Source organism: Alexandromys fortis, unplaced genomic scaffold, assembly GCF_014885135.2.
Source record: "Alexandromys fortis isolate MF-2015 unplaced genomic scaffold, M_Fortis_MF-2015_v1.1 scaffold_111, whole genome shotgun sequence".
NCBI lineage: Eukaryota > Metazoa > Chordata > Mammalia > Rodentia > Cricetidae > Alexandromys > Alexandromys fortis.
The window spans coordinates 2,329,810-2,353,783 of NW_026067996.1; the positions used below are offsets into that span (position 1 = coordinate 2,329,810).

The 23,974-nt window shown below is 46.1% G+C and overlaps 1 protein-coding gene across 5 annotated transcripts in view; it reads right to left on the bottom strand.

Moving 5' to 3' along the window:
- The window catches only part of Prickle2 (prickle planar cell polarity protein 2), a 327,904-nt gene that overhangs the window by 40,584 nt on the left and 263,346 nt on the right, over positions 1 to 23,974 (bottom strand). For all 5 annotated transcript variants that reach the window (XM_050160238.1, XM_050160237.1, XM_050160241.1 and 2 more), the window contains 4 exons: positions 12,255 to 12,368; positions 9,053 to 9,190; positions 7,035 to 7,238; positions 4,115 to 4,301 (listed from right to left, as the gene is read on the bottom strand). In XM_050160238.1, coding sequence (XP_050016195.1) covers positions 4,115 to 4,301; positions 7,035 to 7,238; positions 9,053 to 9,190; positions 12,255 to 12,368 — 643 coding nt within the window. The remainder of the gene's footprint in view (positions 1 to 4,114; positions 4,302 to 7,034; positions 7,239 to 9,052; positions 9,191 to 12,254; positions 12,369 to 23,974) is intronic.

Sequence of the window (23,974 nt, forward strand, 5' to 3'; positions counted from 1 at the left end):
ATGCTATAGTGTGAGTATCTGTTTCTCCCTCAAACTCCATGTTCAATTCCTAATGCTAGTATTAGGAAGTAGGATCCTCTGAGAGTTAATTTGATCATGAATGTTCTGCCCAGATGAATGAACCAATATCCTTGCAAAAGAGACCCAAGGGAACTTGTTCATCCCCTCTCCCCTATGGTGACATAATGAGATACCAGCTCTGAGCCTAAAAGTGGACCTTCCCAGACACCAAATCTGTCAGGTCTTTGACCATGACCTTCACAACTTCCAGAGCTTTGAGAAATGTTTGTGCTGTTTAGAAACTGCCCATCCTGTGGTTCTGAACAGACTAAGTCAGTGGAAAGGCAAGAAGTAGGGAGGGAGGAGTGGGCTCCAACTCTCAGTGGGGGAAATCCTGCTTACTCTTGATAAGGAAAAAACATGGGTATGTTTGCAAAAAATGTCATCCTGTTGGTACACAATCTGCACCCAGTGTCATCAGGAAAAGAGGAAGCACAGTTCCTTCATGGCTGTCATGGTCCTGTGTGCTAGGAAACCTCCCACATCCCTTCAATCCTTCTTTTGCTTCTTACTAGTTCCTCTGGCCTCTTTTGATGGAAAGAGGGCGCTTCCCTTGGGGATGCCATCTCTGGGCCAAGCCATTAGCTTAGGGCACTGAAACCACCCTTGGCACAAACTTTGGCTAGTAGTTAACAGTATCTTCTCGTCCTGGGTTCTGGTCTAGGGATGGCTCATAACCAGCAACAGGGCAGTGAGAGGGATACCTGGGGCTGCTTCTAAGAGAGCTATAACAGGCAATAAGCAGGCAGTTGGAGTCCCTGCCCAGGGGAGAGCCTATTAGAATATCGACCCTTGGGATTCCTGTGGGCAGGAACCAATCTCATAAGACTGAAGTGCGTGATGATAAAGGTATCCCCACAGCACTAAAACAAACCTCTATTTTTAGTGGCCAGAGTTTCACGGCCTGGATTTTCAAAGTGTGACATCCACACTCCTTTCCAGAGGGGATAAACCAAGAACTGGGAGGGAACTGATTGCTGGGACCAGAGTGCTGTAGGAAGCAGCTTATTCCTAGCAGGTTCTACCCCTGCTGACTCTCGTGTTACTAGAGCTCAGAGACAGGTGTGAAGGAGGCAGATTCTTCTCCCACTAGATGTTCCCCAAACTGGGGAAGGAAGTGTCTCTTCATGTAGGCACTAATCCCTATGGACAATAAGAGGGAAACTTCATGAGGACAAGAGCTGTTACGTGGCAACCCCATTTGAGAAGGGCACTGTGTACCTAACTCTACCCCCATGACCGCCAGCATTCCCAGGGAGACTGAGGATGGAAAGCTGGGATGGGGGCTGGGAATAGATATCTCTATGCTGGGGCTCCAGTTAATGCTTCTGCCCAGGCCTAAGGGGGAAGCAACAGACTATAAAGGGATGTAGGAAAACATGCTGAGAGTGGGGTCAGCCCAGCTCCGCCACTTCCGGGGGCTGTGAAACTGCTGATGCCCATCTGCTGAGTTTGAATCTTAATTCTGTGCTTTCCATCAGTGTGGGTCAAGGCCTATTTCAACTCGAGGCCTTGCTTTCCCCAGCAGAGGCACAGGGATGAGACTAGCCTGTTGTGAATGCTTCGTCTCAGCCTGCTAGCCACTGAAACTGTCTTTCCTTTGGTTTTATTAGGTCTGAAAGCCTAGTTCTCTCTTTGCAGAGGGCCACTGCCTAGATGCTGTCCAGAAACAAACCCCCAGATGACTTCTCTTTCCTCCTCTGCAGATTTTCTTCTCTGTGTCGAGAGCTCATTTTGGTATCTTCAGCTGCCAGGGACCATTGGTGACATGCAGTTACTTAGTGTGGTATCCCACAGCTGTGTCCTTGCCCATGCTCCACCAAGAACTTGGAAGGTCGGGTCCCCTGCCCTGTCCACCACCACACTGCATGGGAGCATGGGAGTGGGCTCAGAGGTGTTAGAGGAGGGCCAAGATTTCTGGAATGGGGGCTCACAGGACAGGGTGGGGGGGGGAGTGCAAGGGCGGCAAATTACGAAGCAGCCAGGCAGGCAGCTGAACATTGCCTCTGATAAACACCACTGATGTCAGATGGCCCTCTGAACTGCTCCTGAACTCCAAACATCTGGAAAAGGGCTCTGTGTTCAACATCTAAGCATGCCTTAAAAAAAAATCCCCCCTCAAAGCCCTCTAAGCCCTCTCTAAAGGAGCATGCATCTGCTGCCACCACGGCCTCATCTGTTTATAAGACTGTTTACTCCGCTATGCACAAGCAAGAGTCCTGTTGCCTTGGTAACGGCTGCCTGATGTAGGATCTGCTCTGAACAGCTGCATAAATATGGAATATTTGTACAGTATGGGCTGAGGTGTGGCATTGATGGCTGGGGCACACATGATACACACAGCAGGATCTCACTGTCCTAGGGATATGACATTTTGCAGAAAAGTAGATGTAAAAAAAAATCAGGAACAGCAACTTAACTATAGCAGCAGACAGACTGCAGACCACAGCAGTCACCTTTTCTAGTAAAATACAGATGGGTGCCTTTTATGGGTTCGAGAGGAAAGGAGGATGCCAATAAAAGCTGTGGACTGCTGAAGGAAGACGGAAGACTGAGGGGCCGTTTGAGGTACACACAAGACAGTCATAAACAGAGTTTTCTCTCCCAGCTTCTGGGAGAAAACGCTTAAGTAGCCATTTGTGGCAAGGCTTTTGGCCTCTGTGGAAAGGGAAAGGACACAGAAAAGCTATTAGAAGATGGTGTCGATGTTGTGGGTTAAGTGTCTAATACTCTGTCTTTCCCACCTGGGTAAGCACTGAAACCCACCCATTCACAGCCTGGAGTCAATACAACACACCACAGTCTCTACGATGGCCCCACCCACTTCCCTGTCTCACAGCTTAGATCCCTATTTCCTAATTAAAAGCACCTAATTAAAAGCTGATATATATATCAGCATGTCTGAATGTGACAATCCTAGAAACAGAACGGTTTCTGGGCACCTGGTCAAGGTGGCATTTGGTGAGAGGGGAGGGCACTTTGGGGAAAGGGTCTTGCCATCACCTAAGTCTAGAAGGCACCGTTAGAGCTCTCATTTCTGATGAACCCCAGGGAAAAGGCTGCTTCCTTTGAATCCTTACAAAAGCGAAGTAGAGCAAAATGGAGCCATGAGAGGGGAGTCTCCACATCTCCTCACTGCAGGTATGATATTGGCAGCTTCCAAACAGGCTTCTTGGAGTTTCATGACCACAGAAAGGCCATAAATATTTGTCCACTGCCACCATTTCTTAAACAGTGCTGTCCATTCCCAAGGCACCAGAAAAGGCAAGGCAAAAGCCCATCCGATGAAGCTGACCTGCTGAAGGGCTGAACGAATGGGGAGGATTCTCACCTCCTTCAATCTGCCGTGAACTGGGGACACACAGTTTGTAAACTGTTCATTTTGCTCTGCCTTTGCCTAGGTTCACTGTTGGTGAGTCTCTAGAAGGCAGACTTGCTGGAAGCCAGTGGCCATCCCTCATTACCAAAGGACCCCACCCCATTCTTCCCTCTGCCCATTCCTGATTTTTGTCTAAAATGTTGTGGAGGGTTATGTCCATGTCCCCCACATTTTCCTTTTGGGACTTCACACTTTTTCCTGAGAGTGGAAAAGTACGCCACAAAGTCCTACTTGAAGGTAGATGGAGGGCCAAGTCAGGACTGATAAGGTCCCATCCAGAGGAACTAACTAGGAAACTGGTGTGTCAATTCCTTCCTCCTCTTGAGAACATAAAGACTGTGTATAACCAGAACAACATTTCAAACACCCTGTGAACATCATTTGCTCCTAAAAGATGCCAAGAGAAGGCAAACTGAACTGACACAGAGAAAAACAAAACGACAGGCATTATTTTTAACCCTTCATCTACCTCTACCTGAGGCCAAATACTCTTTGGCTTTTCTGGTAAAATGATCCAAAAACTTCCTTTCACTGAAGCTGTCAGGAGTTGGTTATATTATTATTATTATTATTATTATTATTATTATTATTTATAACCAAAGGGATTCTAACTGTGTCAGACGCAAGGGGAGCTCATCTCAGAAGGATCAAGCTGAGTGCCAAACATGGCCTTACCTATGTGCTGGGCACAGGTGTCACAGTATTCTGCGTACAGGGACTCGAAGCAGTGGCAGCAGTAGGGCCTGCCTTCCTTCATGATGTAGCGCTGGCCCCCCAGCACAGTCTCACACTCAAAGCAGCAGAAGTGTCGCATGTGCCAGTGCCGCCCCTCAGCTTCCGTGCACTCGTCTGCAAAGATGATCTGGAGACGGGAAAGTCACTGGTCAGTGTCCAGGGCTCACGGCGACGACACAGCGGAGAGAGTTGAGAAAGCAGGTGTGACCCCTAAGCTGACAAGCAGCACTGCACGCCCGTAAGCTAACCCCATGCATACCAGCTCATACCTGAAGCACAATTCACTACACTGACACATTTTGGTGGAAAGCGAATGGTCTCCCTTGGGAAGAGTAGCTTCCACACACCAGCTTCATTTGGCTGAGGCACAGGGTTTTCTAAAACGGGGAATGTCATATGAATCCTTGGAACTCTCTTCTTTTTCTTCTTGAAAACATCAAACTGGGCAATGCTTGGAATGCATTTAGTATGATAATAATCCTCAGCTAAGAAAAGTGACCGCTGCTTCCAGATGAGAGGCCACGTGGCCATGGTTTTTAACACTTCCCTGTGCCTCAGAATTGGTCACCTTCATGTCTAATACTTTCCTGGTCCTGAGAAGTATTTCAAGTCAAAACATGACATCGGAGTTGTTTGAAACTTCAAAGCATATATTTCAAAATTATTATGATGCTACAATAATCAGTTAAGTGTGGTGTTGTCATAAAAACTAACATATAGATGCACTCTCTGAATTAAGAGTCCGGGAAGCAATTTGGTTGTCAGACTTGGTGCTAAGATCAACTATGGTAAAATAGACTCTAACACATAGGGCTGGGACAACTAGAAATCTCACGGAAAACCATCAGCTGAATCCCTCCCTCCCACCATAAACAAAAAGTAACTGAAGGGGGATCAGTGAGCTAACAGGAAAGAGTGATGAAGGCCTTCAAAGAAACGAAAGCTGTAAATCTTCTTGACCTTGGTCTGGAAAATGGTTTCACAGTCATGGCAACACAAATGTGTATCACAATCTGTAAACAATAGATCATGTGAACTTCATCAAAATAAACACTTTCATGTTTTGAAGAATATCAGTAAGAAAGGAAAAATACGAAGTGAATGGGAGACCATCTCTGTGAACCATGCACCCGACAATGGACTTATGTCCAGATCATATGAGCAATCCTCACAAGTAGAAAAAAATTCATCTGATTGTGAAAAATGAGCAAAGGCTTACAACCCATAGTTCTTCCTCCCCAAATTAATAAACAAAATATTTGTTTATTAGAATAAACAAATTATTATTATTTGTCTATTACTATAATAGACAAAAAATATTTAAAAGGTACTCAACATTATGAATGGCTAGATAATTATACATTAAAATATAACTGTGGCCTTATTTTATACCTGTTAGGTTGGGTATAATAAAAAACAACACAATGGCAGGTGTAGGAGCTGGAATTATCTTACCTTGGCAATAAGAATGGAAGGTGGGACTGCTGCTTTAGCAGATAGCTTTGCCTTCCTTCAAAACTTAGGCTCAGAATTGCCATGAAAAACATTCAAACTTTAAAATTTATGTGTATCTAGAAACGCACACATCAGTGGCATTGTTCATCACGGTTAACAGCAGAAACAAATGCACACCAGTTGCTAAATGGCAAAGCCAGATGTGATATGTGCATAAAACTGTTCATACAGAGTAATGCAATTCGTGCTCAGCCACGGAGAGGGATGAGGTGCTAGTATTTACTACACCAGAAATTGACTTTGAAACCATCACACGAGGTGGAAGAAGCCAGAGGCAGAAGGAAACGTGAGAAGATTTGATGTATATGAGATGCTAGCACTCGTGAATCCAGACAGGGACAGGGCTGGGCGGTGGGGTTAAGAGGGGAAGAGCATCGAGTGGGTGGAGGGTGCTGACTGTTCATGGTTGTGAGCATGATTTGCGATCAGGTAGCAGTGGTGCTTGTTCAACTTTGTGGTGTGCGCTTGTGCACTTGAGGCAGGAGGCGAAGGGACTGCCTAGAGTCCCAGAGTTTGACCCGTGTTCGCTTTTTAAACAAGGGCCAGGGAGTTGAGTGCCTCAACTTTACTATCAGAATTCACATTAACGAAGGCCCACCAAGTCTCTAGAAAAACGGAAGCCCTCAGGCAGTTTGAATGGACAACTGGCCTTGTCCTGGTGGAGCTGGCAGGTAGACATTCTGATTTCTTACCACAATGCTTTCAAACACCTGTGGTGCCAGGGGTGAAAACTGCCATCCAGACAGTTACCACTGATCTCCAAAACGTTTGTAGGGAAAAAAAATCAAACACCATCATCCATTTTCTTTCTCTCACTAATCAAGTGTTCCAGAGAAATTTCTGATGAGGACTTTCTAGGTTTTTAGCTGGAATCTAAAGTTGCTCAATAGCTTCTTTATATTTTTATTTATTTATGTGTGAGTGTCTATATATTTAACTGTAAGTTAGCTGCATGGCATTTGAGGACTTTGATGGTTGTAGTATGTGGTTCCTCACCCTGTTCTTATATGGGAGACCCTGAATCCACCATGCTGACTGTTACGGGTCATACGGCAGATGCCAGGTCCACCATGATTGGGATATGGGTGATGGTTCTCTCTGGAAAGAGTTAACATAAGAGGGTAGAGTCAGCTAAGGTTGTTTCCCCATATGGGAAGCCAAAGGCCATGTGCATGTGTGGTATAACAGAGGGATCGTGGGGCAGGTAAGAATACTGGAAATAGTCTATGGGGGGGGGGAGAGATGCAGACAGAGAAACAGACATCACGACACGGAAGGTGCCACTTCTACTTTCCATGGATATACCAGGAAAGTTAAACTCTTCCCACAAGGATGGGGCTCTGACCTCATCACAGGCTGCACAGCGCGGCTTCAGGCATTCAGCATGGTGCCTACCACAGTAGATCTTCCCATCTTGGTAAAAGTAGATCAAGTCAACCAAAAGCTCGTTGCAGACGGTGCATATAAAGCAGGGTGGATGCCAGCAGATGCCGTGGCCAGCACGTGATGCGAACACAGCGATGTCCCCACCCTTAATCTGCCCTCCGCACTGCAAGGCAAACAGAAACAGCATCAACATCAGCTGTGTAAGAATGACATCCAGCGACTGCCAACAACTAGCTCCTAGGGCGTGATATGCATAATAGTTAGTGTGTCCCCTGCTTTTTACATACCTGGTAGGGCACATTTACCTTGTTCTTCCTCGGAGCCCCTACCCCAGGGCCTAAGTAAGACAACTTAAGTAACAGGGAATGAGAAACATGAAGGTGTGGGATGGATTCTCAGCATGGTAGTGTAACTGGAGGCTGTGCTTTCGTTCCCCGGCCGCCCAGTTCCGAGTAATCACACAGAAACTTATTTTAATTACAAACTGTTTGGCCTATTAGCTCAGGCTATTATTAACTAGCTCTCACGACTTAATTAAATTAACCCATTTTTACTAATTTGTTATCACCATGTGGCTGTGGCTTATCAGTAATGTTTTGACATCTTTCTCCTTTGGCAGCTGCATGGCGTCTCCCTGACTCTGACATTTTCCTCCCTTTATCTCTATTTGAGTTTTCCACCTGGCTCTATTCTGCCTGAGTATTGGCCAAAATCAGCTTCTTTATTAACTAATGGTAATAAGACATATTCACAGCATACAGAGGAACATCCTACCTCATAGTAGTTTATAGGGTGGGTGAGATCTGCAGTCAACAAGTCAACTTATAAAGCATAGTAAAAAGGCCTAACCACTTCCTACATATCCCAAAGTTCATGCAAAGGCATAGCCACATTCACACTGGCAGGAAAGGCCACAGAGAGAGGGCTTGGCTGAGGTGGTGGCCTGGATTACTGAACGGGAGGGTAGAGGGCACATATAGTCCACTCACTCTTAAATTGCTTCTCCCTCTTCCCTATGCCTTTCAGGCATGAGTTTTAGCTCTCTACAGCATCTCTTCGTATAATCTTGATTGAAAAGTACCATAGGATAGACAAGGCAGAAATCACAGATGACTCGTGCTTACTGCTGGGATTAAAATACAGAGCTATGTTCTGAGGGTAAGACATGGTGGTCTTCCCTGGAAAGCAGGAACGGGGTGAGGTTGGCCCAGGCAGGTGATATTCCTGTCCTGCTTTAGCAATCTCCTCTACCACACCCTAAGCACTGCTACAGCAGAGTAGGCAGAAGGTAACTCCAGATCCTTCAGCTCAATGAGGTGCCGAGGAGATGGCATGGGGTCTCTCAGACTTTGACAAAGAACCCTCAAACTCTGAATAAATTCAGGTATCATCCCTCACACCATCCTTGAAAGGTTATCCATGTTGCGATGATCCTGGATGAGAGACTGACTCGTGGTCCAGATCAAAGGATGAAGGCATGACCCTGTCTGGTCCTTCCAGTTCTTTACATGGCTCTCCACGAACTCTGCCATGATAAGCACATCCCAGGCCTTTAGTTCTCCTGATCCAGTCACAGGCCACTATCTCTTGTCCACAGGAGCTACCCTCCTGCCTTAAGGTCCCCATGCTAGTTGTTTCTCATGTTCAAGATCTGCAAGTCTCTTCTGCACACCTCTGCATGCCCTTGCTCCAGATGCCACCTTCTCAGAGGGGTCTTCTATGACCCTTGAGACTGCAGTCATCACACCTTCCCAGTCCTTCCTGGCCCCCTTCTGCAGCAGCTTTTCTATTTTACTGACTTAATTTATTGTTGTATGACCTCCCCTGGTGCATAGTTATTTATGTGAAAAAGACAAAGCTTTTGTGTCTTTTGCTAACTGCTGTATCTTTGAGACCTAAAAGAGGGCTGAGCACATACCAGGTATTCAATAAAATGACTGGAGAATGAACTTCTTCCCGGCTCCAATCCATCCTCACCTGTTCACAAATGGCTCCTGTCATGGTAACGGGGAAGGGTCTGACGTTCCCTCGGCCCAAATTCTCACGTTTCCTCTGGTTGCTGAACAGCTTCAGCTCCCTCTTCTCTTCCTCATCCAGGGAGTTGCAGTATCGAACCTGAACACACAGAGGACAGCATGGAGGAGGCTTCATCGCTGTAGGGGAAGTACTGACGTCCCCACTCAGGGCTCACAGCTTGGAGCTACTTAAGGTGAGCCAGCACCAAGACGGGTGATAAGCAAAGGGAAGTCTATAGGCTGTGAACTCTGGAGCCCATGCCTCCGGAAGGAGAGACATTCTAGAATGGCTCCTCACCCTTCACACTGTCCCTACACTCACACTGAAGTCACCAAGAGTGGCTCAGAGACGGCAATTTCCTGGAACATTCTCCTTACAAACTGCAAGGAGCTGAAGGTTTTATGTGTCCGTGTCTGTGTGAACGAGCCCTGCACCAAAGAATGGCCCCGATCTGGTTGTCAGATACGCACATCATCTGTGCTCCATCCTGCTCTGGGATATGAGAATAGGCAGGCATTTGTCTGGACTCTAATGTGACAATAGGAGAAAGAGACTTCCTTCTTTTTATAACGCAGAGTGTCGAAGAATTAAGGGAGGGGCAGCAAAGGCACCTGCATCTGGGATCTGCCACTCTGTCCCATTGTTTCTGCACTTGGTGATCGTGCCATGATCCTGAACTATTATTTATTAATGATACTTTTAAATATGACTCACTTCAAGAAACTTGGATGCATTTACTTAAAAGGAAAACAGGTTATTACTACATAAAGAGAAGTCAGTCAGCCGCAAAGCTGGGAAGGTAACTCTCAAACAGAACAAAACCATACTGTTAGATCCCAGCCGACCACTGCACCTCCGGGAGATGCTAAAATGGATGTGCTTACTGACGGTGGGAGAACAGAAAGGGCTGTAGTGATATTCGGAGACCTGCCGGGACCAGACTGAGACTTCTTCCTTGTCCCATCACTGCATCACGAAGAGAAAATGTAATGTAAAAGGAACCAGGCTCTCATCACACATTCAGTTTCATTTATTGCCATGCCGCACCCCACCCAAGCCATACTTATACCTTCCTTTGGGAAAGGTGGTCCCATGCGTCTCATGATTTTTTTTTTCTGGAGTAATTCAGATATCAGACTACAGATATGTTGACTACACTATGCAGACAATTTTTCATTAAGAAAATAACAAGCAAAGCTCTCAACTAGGACTGCTGTGTGTTAGTTTGAAAGTCAGAGCAATTAAGTCTATTCAAATTTGTGCTGTCCAAATGAAAAGAGATGGATGATCAAGCATTTGCTTTCGAGTCAGCCTCTGCCTTCAGGGGAGGCCACGTCCCCATGTCAGATGAGCAGATCTTGTCCACTGGCTCTCATGTATCACGTCTTACCCACATGGAGTCATAATCCAAATGGTGTCTAATGAAAGCTCAGTTACCCATAAATGGAGTGAACCACTACGAGGGCAGATCAATTCCCTCCCTCAAGTGACAGTTAAAAAAAAAAAGTATTCAGGGGAACGTTCTAGAAACCTAACAGCCCACAAAACATGGCCGTGATGACATTTTATGGGCATGCTTTTAAAAACAGGCACACCCCTTCTGCTTGTAAAAACTTGCGTTTTCACCTCCAGATTCGTTATCCAGGCATCCGGTTGCAGTGTTTGCTTTCATCTTTAAAGGAGTCAGCTTTTGTGTTTGTTTTATGAACTCTGAAATAGGCAGTAGGAGAGAGAGGCGCCGCTTTCTAGGGAGCTGCTTCAGGTTTTGGGATGCTGTCTCACTTCTTCAGATTCATGTATTTAGTTTTGCAGTGCTGAGGATTAAACCCAGGGCTTTGCACATGCTAGACAAGGGCTGGACTAATATCTGCACTCTCAGTTCCTCAGCATTCACAGCGCCAATTGCTCCTTCTAAGCCAGCAAGACATTGCTCAGGAGGCAGAGATACTTGCTGCAAAATATGATCTTCTCAGCTTGAGTTTGATCCTCAAAACCCACATGGTGGAAGGAGAAAACCAATTCCCATAAGTTGTTCTCTGACCTCCCCATACATGATGTGGTATGTGAGTGTTACACACACACACACACACACACACACACACACACACACACACACACACACCTCATAAAAATGTAAAAAAAAATTCCCTTTTATCTAAATATGTCACCTGAGACTCAGCTTATGCATTGGATGAGTTGGTAGGAACTAGCGTCCAGCTCTCTGCAGGGGTAATTCTTTCCTTTCAATTTAAATATTATGCTTTTGTTTTAAATAGAGAGCTAAATAGTAAAAATCTACAGGATTCTTGATTTTTGAAACCAGATACCTACAAATTAATTTCCAGCTTAGAAACCTAATCTCCTCCCACACCATCTTTTAGAAGCTTCCTTTCAGATTTCTTCTTTAGAATCAATATGATTTCAATAGATGGCCAGGTACGGGAGGGCCTCTGTAGCCCAGCACCCGGGAAGAGGAGGAGCAAGAGAAAGAGTTCATGAGCTGCTGACAGGGTTCCAAGTTATCCTGGATAAAGTGAAAGCCGCTCTCAAAAACTCAAACTCAGAATCAAATAAATAAACGCTTGCTTCCAGAGCTCTGTTTCTGGAACTAGACAAAAGGAATGTCCACGTTCACACTACTCTCAAAATACAGATGGCTGACTCTGACAATTTGGACTCTGGCTTGACAAACGTCCTCGTGAGAGCTGCCAGTCTAGACCCGGAACTTTGGCTGCCCTCGACTCGGAGAACCTGTGCATTCACTGCTTAGGAAACAATCCTCAAAGTCTGAGAGACTCACAGCGTTCCTTCCAGTCCTGAAGCGGTCCTTAGTCATCCTCCCAACTCCCACAAGCAACTGGCAGGACACATTCCAGTCAGAAAACACTGGCCCGGGCTTTCAAACAGCACTCCCTGCTTCTGTACTACTCAGTCACGCCAGGCTTGGAGTCTAACCCTGTCCAGGGTGAGACTGCTTTTCTTTGGGGGGGTGAGGGGTGGGATAAGGAGTGGTCACCCAAATTATCAGCCAGTTTCTTTACATTCTAATTAAAGAAGCTAAAATTTCATATCAATGGCCGGATGGCTTTTTGGCAGCAATCTTACTGATCACAACGATTAGGAAAGGGGTCAGTCCAGCAGAAGCCCCCTCCAAACACCTTACCTCATTGTCATGAGGCGGCAGCTGGTGCAATAGCTGCTTGATTCGCAGTTTCTCTCCAGGACTGTTGACATATGGGACTTTCTCTTCTGGAAGGCAGCTGTAGTACTGGTGCACCTGAGGGACAGAACACACAGAGCACTTGTGACCATGTCACCACTCCTCACCACCCTGAGAAGGGCTCACAGTGGGACACTGGCTGTTTCCATTGCTCCTGCCACCCCTGGGGACAGTCAACTGCTGTCCTTTCTGAGGCATACACAAAAGAGCACCCTAGAAGACAGAGCCAAGTGAATTGCCCCTCACTTGGGGGCTATCCTTCTCTGGCAGGGGAAAGGAAAAGCCAAAGGAATTCCCTGTCACAGGAGAATTCGGCAAAGGCACAGGTGAAGCCAGAGGGCAAGGCTTTCCCAGCCGATTCCCCCCGCAGCGTTGCTCTACCATTTTCTGTGCCGCTGTCCCATGGGAGGCACCTCTCTAGCCAAGGGATGTGTCGGTGCCTGCCTAAATAATGTTCTCAAACCTTTCCCTGGCACTCTGTAGGTTCCTGGGTGTCTCAGCCTCCACCTACGTCAAAAGCCCTCCAGGTCTTGAGCCATGTGCAGTGCAGGAAGCACTGAAGTACACTGAGCAGAGACTCAACGCCAGCTGCAGAGCGTGTAACTCAACAGCAGCAACAGCGCAAGGACCTTTGCATATCCTGCAATGCTGCTCTATTTAACTGGTATAGCCCGGCAGTTTCTGAGGTTCACTTGCTTTTAAACACCGGTGAAAGTACCCAACATTTGCCTAAGAAGAGAAGGAAGACATTCTACTAAGGCTATGGACGTCTAGTGTATAGGAGGAGGAACATAACAGGCCTAGTTTAAGTGGGTTTTTTCCTTTTTTTTTTCTCCCAGAAGCAGTAAGTTTCTAGTATTTTGTAGATTTAAAAGAATATGTGTGTGTGTGTGTGTGTGTGTGTGTGTGTGTGTGTGTGTGGATATATATGGAAGAAATGGGAAGGAAGAAAATAGTGTAATTATATTTTAATTGAAATATTTATTTTTATATATTTATGTGTATGTATGTGTACTCCTGTGAGCATATGTGTATCAGTGCTTATAGGTGTCCCTGAGGGTAGTGGGCAGTCATGTTGGTGAGACTTTATGGGTGTAGTTTCTGACATCCTAGGAGACAGTCTGACTCCCTGATCCTTGGTTCTGAGGCATTTCTTTGCTCATGGACAAAGACCCAGCCAGTCCTTACTACAGAAGTGGCACACAGACACCTTTAGACCAACAGAAACAGAAGAAGTGACTCACCAGGCAACAGAAGTAAAAGCTGACAGGAAGGGCTTGGAGGATGGCCCAGTCAGTAAAGCACCCACCGAGCATGCATGCATACCTGAGTTTGCATCCCCTGCATCAGCGTAAAAAGCTGGTAAGGTAACAAGCATCTATGACCCAGAGTAGAGGTAGAGAGGTAGGTAGATATCTGGAGCTCATTGGCTAGCTAGCCTAGCAATTAGCAAGTTCCAGGTCCAGTGAGAGACCCTGGCTTCAAATATAATAAGGTGGACTGTGACTGAAAAAAGATACCCGTGTTCACCTCTGGTCTCCATATGCACATATGTGTACAAACTACAGAAATAGGAACATATAATATAAAAAGATACACAAATAGACAGACAGACAGGATGCTAATAATCACAAATAGACAGACAGACAGGATGGTATTTTATAGAAGAAACAACAAAAAAAAATCCTCATAGGCTCAGACACCATAGAAGATGCTTCCAAGATCTCCCATAGAGCAGTATAAGCAGCGCTCATGAAACAAGACCCTTATTCAGTGAGCTGGGGATGGAGCCTGGGCCTTTAATACCATCACAATCTCACACTCCATATCATCCTCCACATGCTCCCTCCAAATCCTTTGCCTTAGGAGTAGTGAGTATGAACAAATATTCCGGGAATGCTGGGTGAAGAGCTGTAAAAGTCTTGCTCACTTTGATTTCTAGAAACCAAGTTATGAGTATTAGAGGGACAAGTGGGTGACAAAGCTTTGAGAAATGTGAAAGCCATCCTTAGTTTTAAAATAATGGGACCCATTCACCATGGCGTGCCCATCACCCTTTGAATCTAGTTCCGAAGGCAACCACAGACTTCACACTAGCTGGCTTTTGGGAGAAAGTCTGGGTTGGTGTAATCCTTCCTTCGAGGTGTTTGTCAGGGGGCCATGTGCTGGGTAGAAGGAATGGCTATGAGTTTTGTAGGTAGGTCACAGAAGGCTAGCACTCCTGAGAAGTGGCCCCTCATATCGCAGACCAGCTTGAGATGAGTAGCTGGCTCTCTGGCCTCTGACTACCAGACTGTTCTGGGAATGCCTTCTGAGAGTCCTTGTACCGTATGTCTCACTGGACAGCGGCCAGGTATAAAGCAAAGGACCCAGTCTCTGTAGGTCGGCACTTGAGCTTTGCCCCCCTGTCACAACACTGCTGGAAGAGGTCTTCTTAGACGTAATTGCGAGAACTTGTGAGGCTGAGGCAGGATGATTGTGAGCCTGAGGCTAACCTCAGCTATGTAGTAAAACCCTGTCTCAACAATCATAGAAGAAAAAGAAGAAGAGAGATGTGAAAACGAAGAGGAAAAGGCAGTTTCTCTCTAGCCATTCTCAATATTTTCATAATTGTGAAACAAGCAGAAATCACTAACACGAGATGAAGGCCTGCCACGCTTGATAAGATAGACAACGGGAGCTTGCCCGATCCTCCTGCCAATCACTGCTCATTATCTTCTCGGCACTCATCCCGAGCGCCCTTCTTTAGTGGTACATTGAACCAAGCCTGGCGGTGATGCTGCCTACACTCACCCCGGGTGGAATCCTCTCCGTACCCTCTACAGCCATAGCAGAAAGGCATGACCCTCTAGCTGTGGCTCTGTCATTTCCGTTCTGTAAGGTTCCCAAGCAAGCTACATAAGTGTTCAGGCTCATCATAAGATCACGAGGACTAAATCAAAGCAGACACCTATAGCATAAATGCATGATGACGAACTACCCAGCCTGACCTAATCAAGATGGAAGACTCGAGATGTTTCACAGCCATGATGGTTGATCGTGGTTGTCAACTTGACTACATTTGAAATAAACTAAAACCCAAGCAGCAGGGCAGGCCTCTGAGAGATCTTCTGACTGGATCATTTGGGGTGGGAAGATCTATCCTAAATCTAGATCACACATTCTGATGGCACCCCCCACCTCCTTAAAGGATACGGAAGAAGGAAGCTTTTTTGCCTGCTTGCCCTCACTCTCACTGACAAGTCCATCCACTCTGTTGCTGAGGCTTTCCTTGCTGGGCTGGCATTAGAACCTACTTCTTTGGGATTCTAATGGGGACTGAAAACCAACAGCTTGCTAAGAATGCCCTAGGACTCCAGCACCAGGTTCAGACTGGGACTGCTGAGACATCCAGTCTCATGGGCTGATCAAGGGTCTACTGGATCCTTGGTCTTCTATCATGAGCAGCCATGGTTGGACTATTTGGACCACGGTCTATAATTCTAATAAATCCCCCTCTACACACACACACACACACACACACACACACACACACACACACACACACACTATTCATTCTCTCAGTTCTGCTCACTTTGAGAACCCTGACTAATACAATGGCCTTTTTCTCTTGTTAGGAACTGTAGCAACACTGGTGGTGTAGAGAGGGAGACCAAATCTGAGAGCCACCTCTCTTAGCCTAAACAAGAGAAATAGGTTGTGATGTAGTACATTACAATGTAAGTAGGAATGCTGTACTATTAAAATGAATTTGATTTCTAAGGATAAAAATGCCAGACTATTAGAAAAGCATGATGATTTCTCATTAGCTTCTCATCTCTCTCATCACAGAATCCCCCTGCCTCTGCTCTATTCTCTTCTCCCTGTAGTGCCTCCTTAGAGCTGAAGGTTCCTGAAGGTTCCCTCCAGCACTGCTTCAGTTCAGTCATCTGTCCCAGACCAACTAGCTTTTCTCAGTTATAATTCCCCCCAGAGAAGGGTCCTGGGTGCCCATACCCATCCTGAGCTGGGTCTACACTGACAGATGGGAGGCAAGAAGCTCCACACAGCTGAAGACTGGAGAACAAAGGAACTCCAAGGTTCACTACAGAACTGGGTGAAGGTAGGGCCAGCAGTGACCAAGAACTCAGGAGACATTTAGGGGCAAACACTTGCCTTGGTGGTACATTAGCTTCCTGTGGTTGGGACAAAAGCATCTGAGACCAATAATGTGAAAAGAGGACAGAGTTAGCTGATGGTTCCAGGCATTCAGTTCATAGCTTCTTGGTCCTGTCACTCTGGGCTGTGGCAAGGCTAAGAATGTGGCAAAGATGTGTGGTACAGCAAACTATCCACGTAACGGCTGCCAGGAAGTGAAACAGAGGGAAGGGGCCGGGCTCCAATATCCTCTTTCCAGGTTACCCACACTAACATCACTTCCTTCCACTAGGCTCAACCTCCTCAGGATTCTACCACTTGGCATAACATTAGTGCCACATGCATATGGCCTTGCAGGGACATTTCAGATGCAAACCGTAACAGAGAGCTGAGGGCCACCCTAAAGACAGCATTCTCAAGTCAACAGAGGCAGGGATGGCTTTCTGGTAATACAGCTCTTTCTTTTTTGGACAAATACCACCACCTGCTAAAATTCACATCCCATGACCACCACTGAAATTCATCCTTTCTACCAGCAACCTCTATAAGTCCTCATGTATAGAATCTATTAACACACTTTCATCCAGGGTCACCAACAAATTGCCGGAGAACTTAATACTTAGCAAGTTGACTGTTCCCAAAACATCAACTCACATCAACTACAATCACCAATATGATAAGCAATAACCAAGTCACTACCTCCGTCTCTTGAGGTTTGGCTGCCAGAAGTTCTAATGAGGACAGGGGCAAAGCTATCAGCTAGGGGAAGGGACAGTTCTTATGAGTCCCCAGTCAATGGAGCCTTCATGACTTCTCTCTTAGTGTCCCCTGCCATAAAACCCCAGGAAAGCTCCCAAACAAACAGCAACCAAACCAATGGAAACGAGAAACTGTGGCATCCACTTTTCAACACTACAAAAATTCAACTTGGCACTACCTCTTGAAAACCCACACATGGCTTAATTTAGCCCAAACATGTTCACTTCTTCATTTTATAAGTAAATAAGCAAACCTAATAGATTTTTATCAATAATGATTGTTACCAAGCTGTTAATCAATTGGCAGGCCGATAGTGGTGCTAATTCTGTTGTTCTTTAAAAGTGAGCCTGCTGAATGTGCTAGAAGCTTTGCTCTACTTAGGTGTTCCCAGGTTAAGAGTGCCCTGCGATTCTGCTCTGGGTGAAGTCATACTGGGTTCACTGTCCCTGCACAAAAGCAATGGGAGCATCGCAAACTGGCTTAGAAAATTAAACAGCAGGAAATTTGTATTTAAGATGTCACTCCCGGTCTAGGCAACTTGGCAACAGCTTCTGGCGGTATCGGATGGGTTGGTAAGAACTGTACCCGATGTGTAAACTCATTCTACAAAGCAAGGCCTCGCCCAGTTGTGAAGGCGGGGCTTGTCTGATGGAACTGCAGATCTGATGGCATTTCTGCCCGAGTGGAGATGGAAGCTGGAATCAAGGACTGCATTTGGGAGAAAAGCATGCACTGTTCAGAGTGCTGCTGTCAGGAGCTTCTGCATCAGAAGCAGCATGGCTGCAGCCTCCATGACTGCCGTGAAACATTTGGTTTTGGGCAGCAGATCAGAGTCTGGAGCTTGCGCTGGGATCACCGGGAAGGCTTGGGAAAACCCTGACTTTTGGCAGGCACGGGGCCCTGCAATGTGTACCTGTAACCGCTCAGAGTGTCCTGTTGGCCCACTGTCCATGCTCTGACTGTCTTACAACTACTCCACTGCTTGCTCTCAACAACCACCACAGACTTCCGATTTCCTCCAGGAAATCCAGAAACTTGTAAAAGAGGAAGAATTTGTTTAACCCCGTCTAGCTTTTTAGGAGTCTGCTCCTCCTGCTGGGAGTATGTCAGGGAGACTCAAAGGCTGTGGTGAGAACTCTAAAGGCAGAACACTCATGATGTAAGGTGAGAACACTTTTATATTCAGATCTGCTTACAGCAGGAACCCAACAAAAGCAAGGCATGTGCATCTGTACTTCACCGTCTATTGGAAGAAAGGGATCCGCGACCTCTTTATTTACTGAGTGGTTCTCGGGGCTGAAGTGCTTGGATGTGCCATTTTCTAGGAGCTCTTCAAGCACCAAGAGGTAGGAGTTTCATGCCCACCAGAGCATGCCATTACAAAGAAAAGTCCGGGCTGGCAAGACAGCTTGACGAGGCAAGTGCTTGTGATGGCGCAAGTACGAGGGCCAGCATCTAACCCCAGAACCCACAGAAGAGCTGGGTATTGCAGTGAATGTTGGTAATCCTAGGATGGGGGAGTCTGAGGCAGGATGAGCCCTGGGGCTCACTGACCAGCCAGTCTGCCAAACCGGCAAATTCCAGATAAAACTAGGAGATCTTGTGTTAAAAAACAAAGTAGATAGAACCTGAAAAAAAGACACTCAAGGTTGACCTCTAGTATCTGTAGGGATAAGTCCCGCCTCTTAGGGGGCATGTTCGCCTCGGGCTAATGTTAGCCTAGAAATTTGGCGAGCGTGCTCCCAGAGGCTGCTTCTGCTTTCCTGGTCTCTGCTGGAATGGTGGTTCTGTAAGTCTATTTCTCCATTAAAGCTGTATATATTTTTACAATCTGTCTGCATTCGCTTACGCCGTTACAAGTATCTTCAAGGACACACACACAGGTGCATGCAGACCTGCACACACACACACACACACACACACACACACACACACACACACTCAGACACAGCATTGCTTGTGAACGTTGCTTCCTCATCCCCTGATTCTGCTCTTTGGGGATTCAAAAGAGATTTGCAGATGGATGGAAAAGAGGATCAAAAGTCCTTCGCGTAGCACATTCTCAGTATGTTTGTATAGTTGTCTATGGAGATAAAGAATATATTTTCTTCTGGTGTTCTTCATAACAGAGCAATGCAGGGCTTTCCAATAAATTCAAAGTGAGCTGCGGAGGGTACAAATGTTCCCCACACTAAGCGTCCCCCACACCGCCACAGCTTGATGACGCCACGATGCGGTGGCAGTCAGAGCGGTCACATTTGTCCCTTTGCTCCTTCTTCAACTATTTTCCTGGGCATATCAATGTACCTGCCTAAGAACAGTATTTCTGTGCACTCTTCCCCTAGGAAGTACACACGCCCATTTGACTGTACTCTAGCTAACAGCATGCATGGGCGTGGCTTCTCTGAGCTCTTCCCAGGATGTCACTTGCCTCTTTTATCTTGTATTCTGCATGAAAGATAAATAAACAGAATGGCTGGAGTTCCAGTGGCCACATTGTACAATGAAATCAAATTAAGAATGGAACTTATGGCTTACGAATAGTACAGAAAGTTAGGAGCCAGCATCTTTAAAAATCATGCCTAAAGAATGACAATACTAGTCTGGCAAGGTGGTACATGTCTTTCATCCCAGCACTCAGGAGGCAGAGGCAAACAGACCTCTGTGAGTTTAAGGCCAGCCTGGTCTACATAGCGAGCTCCAGGACAGTCAGCACTACATAGAGGGGCATGGTATACCAAAAACAAAACAAAAACATAACTGATGATGATAATGATAATAAAACTAATAAATTGACAACACTGACCCTTGCATTGCCTGTCTGAATTTCTTTTGCCAATGAGAAAAATACCTTCCTTATTTATGGTGCCTATTAATATATAAAACCTTCCTGAGACAGCGGTATTTTTTCAACACTAGCATACTTCAGAATCATCTGACTCCTTTACTGACCACCGTGTCCATTTTCATCCCTCTGACTTAGAAAAAGGAGCCTATAAGTCTGACCAAATAATTTACACTCTACAGGGAGATGGTCAGGCTTAAGAAGAAAGCGAGAATGACTCTGCCAGGCACAGACAGAAAGTTCTAAATTGTAATCCCCGAAGGGCCGATGTGAGCCAGCACGCCGAAAGGTTGGGGAAAGCTCATTCTCACCCAGGACCTACCACAGCACAGGGCTTTTGCCTCCCATTCTCTGACAACAGAGCACAGAGTCTTGGCTCACCCGTGACCTGGGGATATGAGATCTGTAACCTCCAGAGCCCTATGACAGGGAAGATGAGGCCAGAGTTGGGGGATGTAGCAAGTGTACACTGGGTCTCTGACGGGGACTTAGAGGACAACTGGGTTCTACTATAGCTACGGGGACAAACTGCTTCTGGGGGGCCCAGCAGCTTATTTTGCTCCAATTTGCCAAAACTTCATCAACCAAGCAGTAGGAGAAAGTGTTGTAAAGCGGTGTCTGAGGAGAAACCCACCACCTCTGCTTGTCTCTTCTCCCCTGGAGATGCACATTATAACTTTAATTGGTTTGCTCAGAACACAAGCGGGGAAACAGCGGTGCAGTCCCCAAACATCTCCATCACGCTCAGATTCCTGCAGGATTGGAGTCAAATTTAGAAGTAAAAGCTCATTTGAGAGATTTGCAACAAGAGATCTCATTGACTGCTTGTGCCAGTGTCACAGCTCAGCAACAAATCCTGACACATAGGTTCTGAAGACAGAGAACATGTGTTCAGGGCATTTCCTCCCTCCTGACCTGCTGCCCCTCCCAGACCAGCTTGGCTCCTCTCGGCAGTGGCTACAGCTGCTTTTGGACTTTGCTCTCACCTTTGAGCCTCTGTCCTTGATTCCTATTCAGTGGAAGAACCATGCTGTCTGCATAAACACTGGGCAGGTACCTCCTCTCCCTGCAGATCCAAGGCCACAGTGCTCTGTAGCTCTGTAACCTTTCTCTCAACCCCTACTGGACTCCCCAGGCCCACGACTTCTCTCCAGGATGCCATTTTCACTACCACCTCAGGGCCCTTCCTCCATAGGACACAGTCTTACTTCTACTCTTTGCTCAGGGGACATGCTAAGAGGGACTTACCTTCACTATCCTCACTAGGCAGCACCACACTTTATTCTAGAGTGTCTAGTCCACGCTTCTACACTGGAATGCCAGTGACCCCAGGATATCTCACAATGTTTACAGACACTTTTAAACTGCCACAGCTAGGGGAGGGGTTAGTGGGGGCATTCAGTGGGTGGAGACCAAGGATGCTGCTAAATTTCCTAAATGTTGAGGTCACATCTGCAGCAAAGTCTGCTTCCATTAAAACATCAATTCTGGGGGCTGGAGAGATGCCTCGGTGATTAAGAGCGCTTGTTGATCTTACAGCAGGCCCAGCTACAGCTCTCAGAACCCTCTGGCATCTCACAACCACTTACAAATCCAGTTCCAGGAGATTCAGTGCCCTCTTCTGGCCTCTGTGGGTGGTGCATACAAGTGGTGCACAGATAAGTATGCAGATAAAACACCCACACATAAAATAAAGAATAAATCTAAGAAAAAGATCAACACTGGGGCTTAGGAGCAGACTCTGTAGGTAAATTGCTAGCTGCACATGTATAAGATTTTGAGGTTGGATCTCCAGTACTCATGTACAAACCTGGGCATGGATATACATTTCTCTACTCTCAGCACTGGGAGGCAGGGACAAGAGCATCCACACCACTGACTGGCCACCCAGTCTAGCCAATTGGTTATCTCCAAGTTCAATGAAGAGAGGCTGTCTCAAAAAAACAGATGATTAGAGGAAGCCATCTAAGTTTGACCTCTGGACATGCTGTACGACATGTTTACTCATACGTGCAGGTGCACACACATACATATTACAACAGTGACTAAGAAACAAACAAACAAACAAACAAAAACCAAAACCAAAAACACAAACCTCACAGAATGAATAAACTCTTGGCCTGTGTGGCTTTAAAGAAATTTACGGTTGACTGTGAAGCTGGCTCCTTGTCCATTGTTTCCTCTCCAGCATCTAAGACTCTGTTTAAAACCCTGGAGGAAAGTGTGGCTGCCTTATATTGTTGAGTAAATGCATTCTGTGTTCAAACCTCATTTTGTCTTGCTATCTGATCAACGGCTCCTGATAGACATGTGTAGTGAGAGAAAACAATGACGAGGCCTCAAGAGGACCTGGAGAAGGACAGCAAGCTTCCCAAGCAGGTGTGTTTTCTCCAAAGATTAATGGCTGAAGTGGTGGATCCTAGATTAAGGATGTTTAGGATAACTGCCAACATCCTGCTTCAAGAGAATGAGACAAAAATGTTTCTATTTGAAGAAAGAAATTTTTGTTAGCTTTATTTTTTTCATTTTATGTACATGAATGCTTTGCCTACATGAATGTCTGTGAACCAAGTTGCACCCAATGCCCACAGAGGCCAGAGGAAGGTATCTGATCCCCCTGAACCAGAGGTATAGATAATTGTGAGCCATGACATCGGTTTATGCTGCGCCACCTTCCCTTCTCACAGAGCTTCCAATCCTGCCACAGCTTTGCTAACACTTGACATATTCCACTTGCAAAAACTGATAGCTATTTCAGAGCTGCACAAAGTGGGACCACTCCGAGGTTTGGGTTTGTGTCACCCTAGTGACCAGTGATGGATCGAGCACCTTTTCAGTTATGTAAAGTCTGTACGTCTTCTCTGGACAAATGTTTAGTTCAATTCTTGCCCCACCTTTCCTTCAGCTGTCTTTTTCTTTGGGGCCTGAAGAGGGTCTTCATATACTCTGGATGTTAAAACACTACACACACACCCATTTTATTCTTCATCCATAAGCATCTCTTGCACGTGGGCAGGCCAAAGGCTAGGTGAGGGCAGAGCTATAGGTGCCACGTGCCTACCTGGTGCTGGCGGTAGAGGAGAGGGAGGTTTGAGATGGACTCCTCCAGTCTTCTCAAAAGGCTTCTACCTGTATGTGATGTGCATGGCTCCTGCTCGCCTTTTACGAGCTGTATTACATCACATGTGCATGTCCGGTTTTAATGGGGCTGTAATAAATGCTTCCTTCCCTCTCCATGGAAAATGCGGGAGCAATCATTAAATATTCATGCACCCAAAGAGGGTATTTTTGGCAAAGTGCAGTGAATTCTTTTCATTCACAGAAGCTCAGCTCCAAAACCCTGTAGTAAAGCCTGAATGGATGAGTAGGGAAGAGAAGCCAGGATCCCACAGCCTTCTGCTGACATGCCATCAGTTGCCCGGTCCATGGCCTTGGCTCATGGGGACTTTTGTTTAAGGACACTTTAAAAATATGTATCATGGATTCACTAACCCAGTGAACTCAAGGCATACCTGATTAGAGTTTCTAACATGTATAATTTCTCCATAAAACAAACAGCAGCCTTCTCGCCCTTGGGAAAATTAGGTACATCACAATTTTCCCCACCACTCTGAACGACATAAAAAGCACCAAGTGAGAAAATGCAGTAGACCATTTGGTATGATTTCAAGTACGAAGGCCAAGTATCCCCTTAGTTTTTGTCCCTCTATGCATGTCTGTTAGTGGCCATGAAAACATTATGTATGTTGATTTTGGGGTTGCAAAGAAATGTCAGTGAGGAGGCAAATTTGTGAATATGGTATCATCGAGAATGAGGATCAACTAAATCATAAGCTAGCCTCTGAGCTCTAGTGTAAAGGTGGATCCAGGATTTAATTTTTACCGGATTTCAAAGCTCGTTCTTCCCATCCTCTCCACAGAT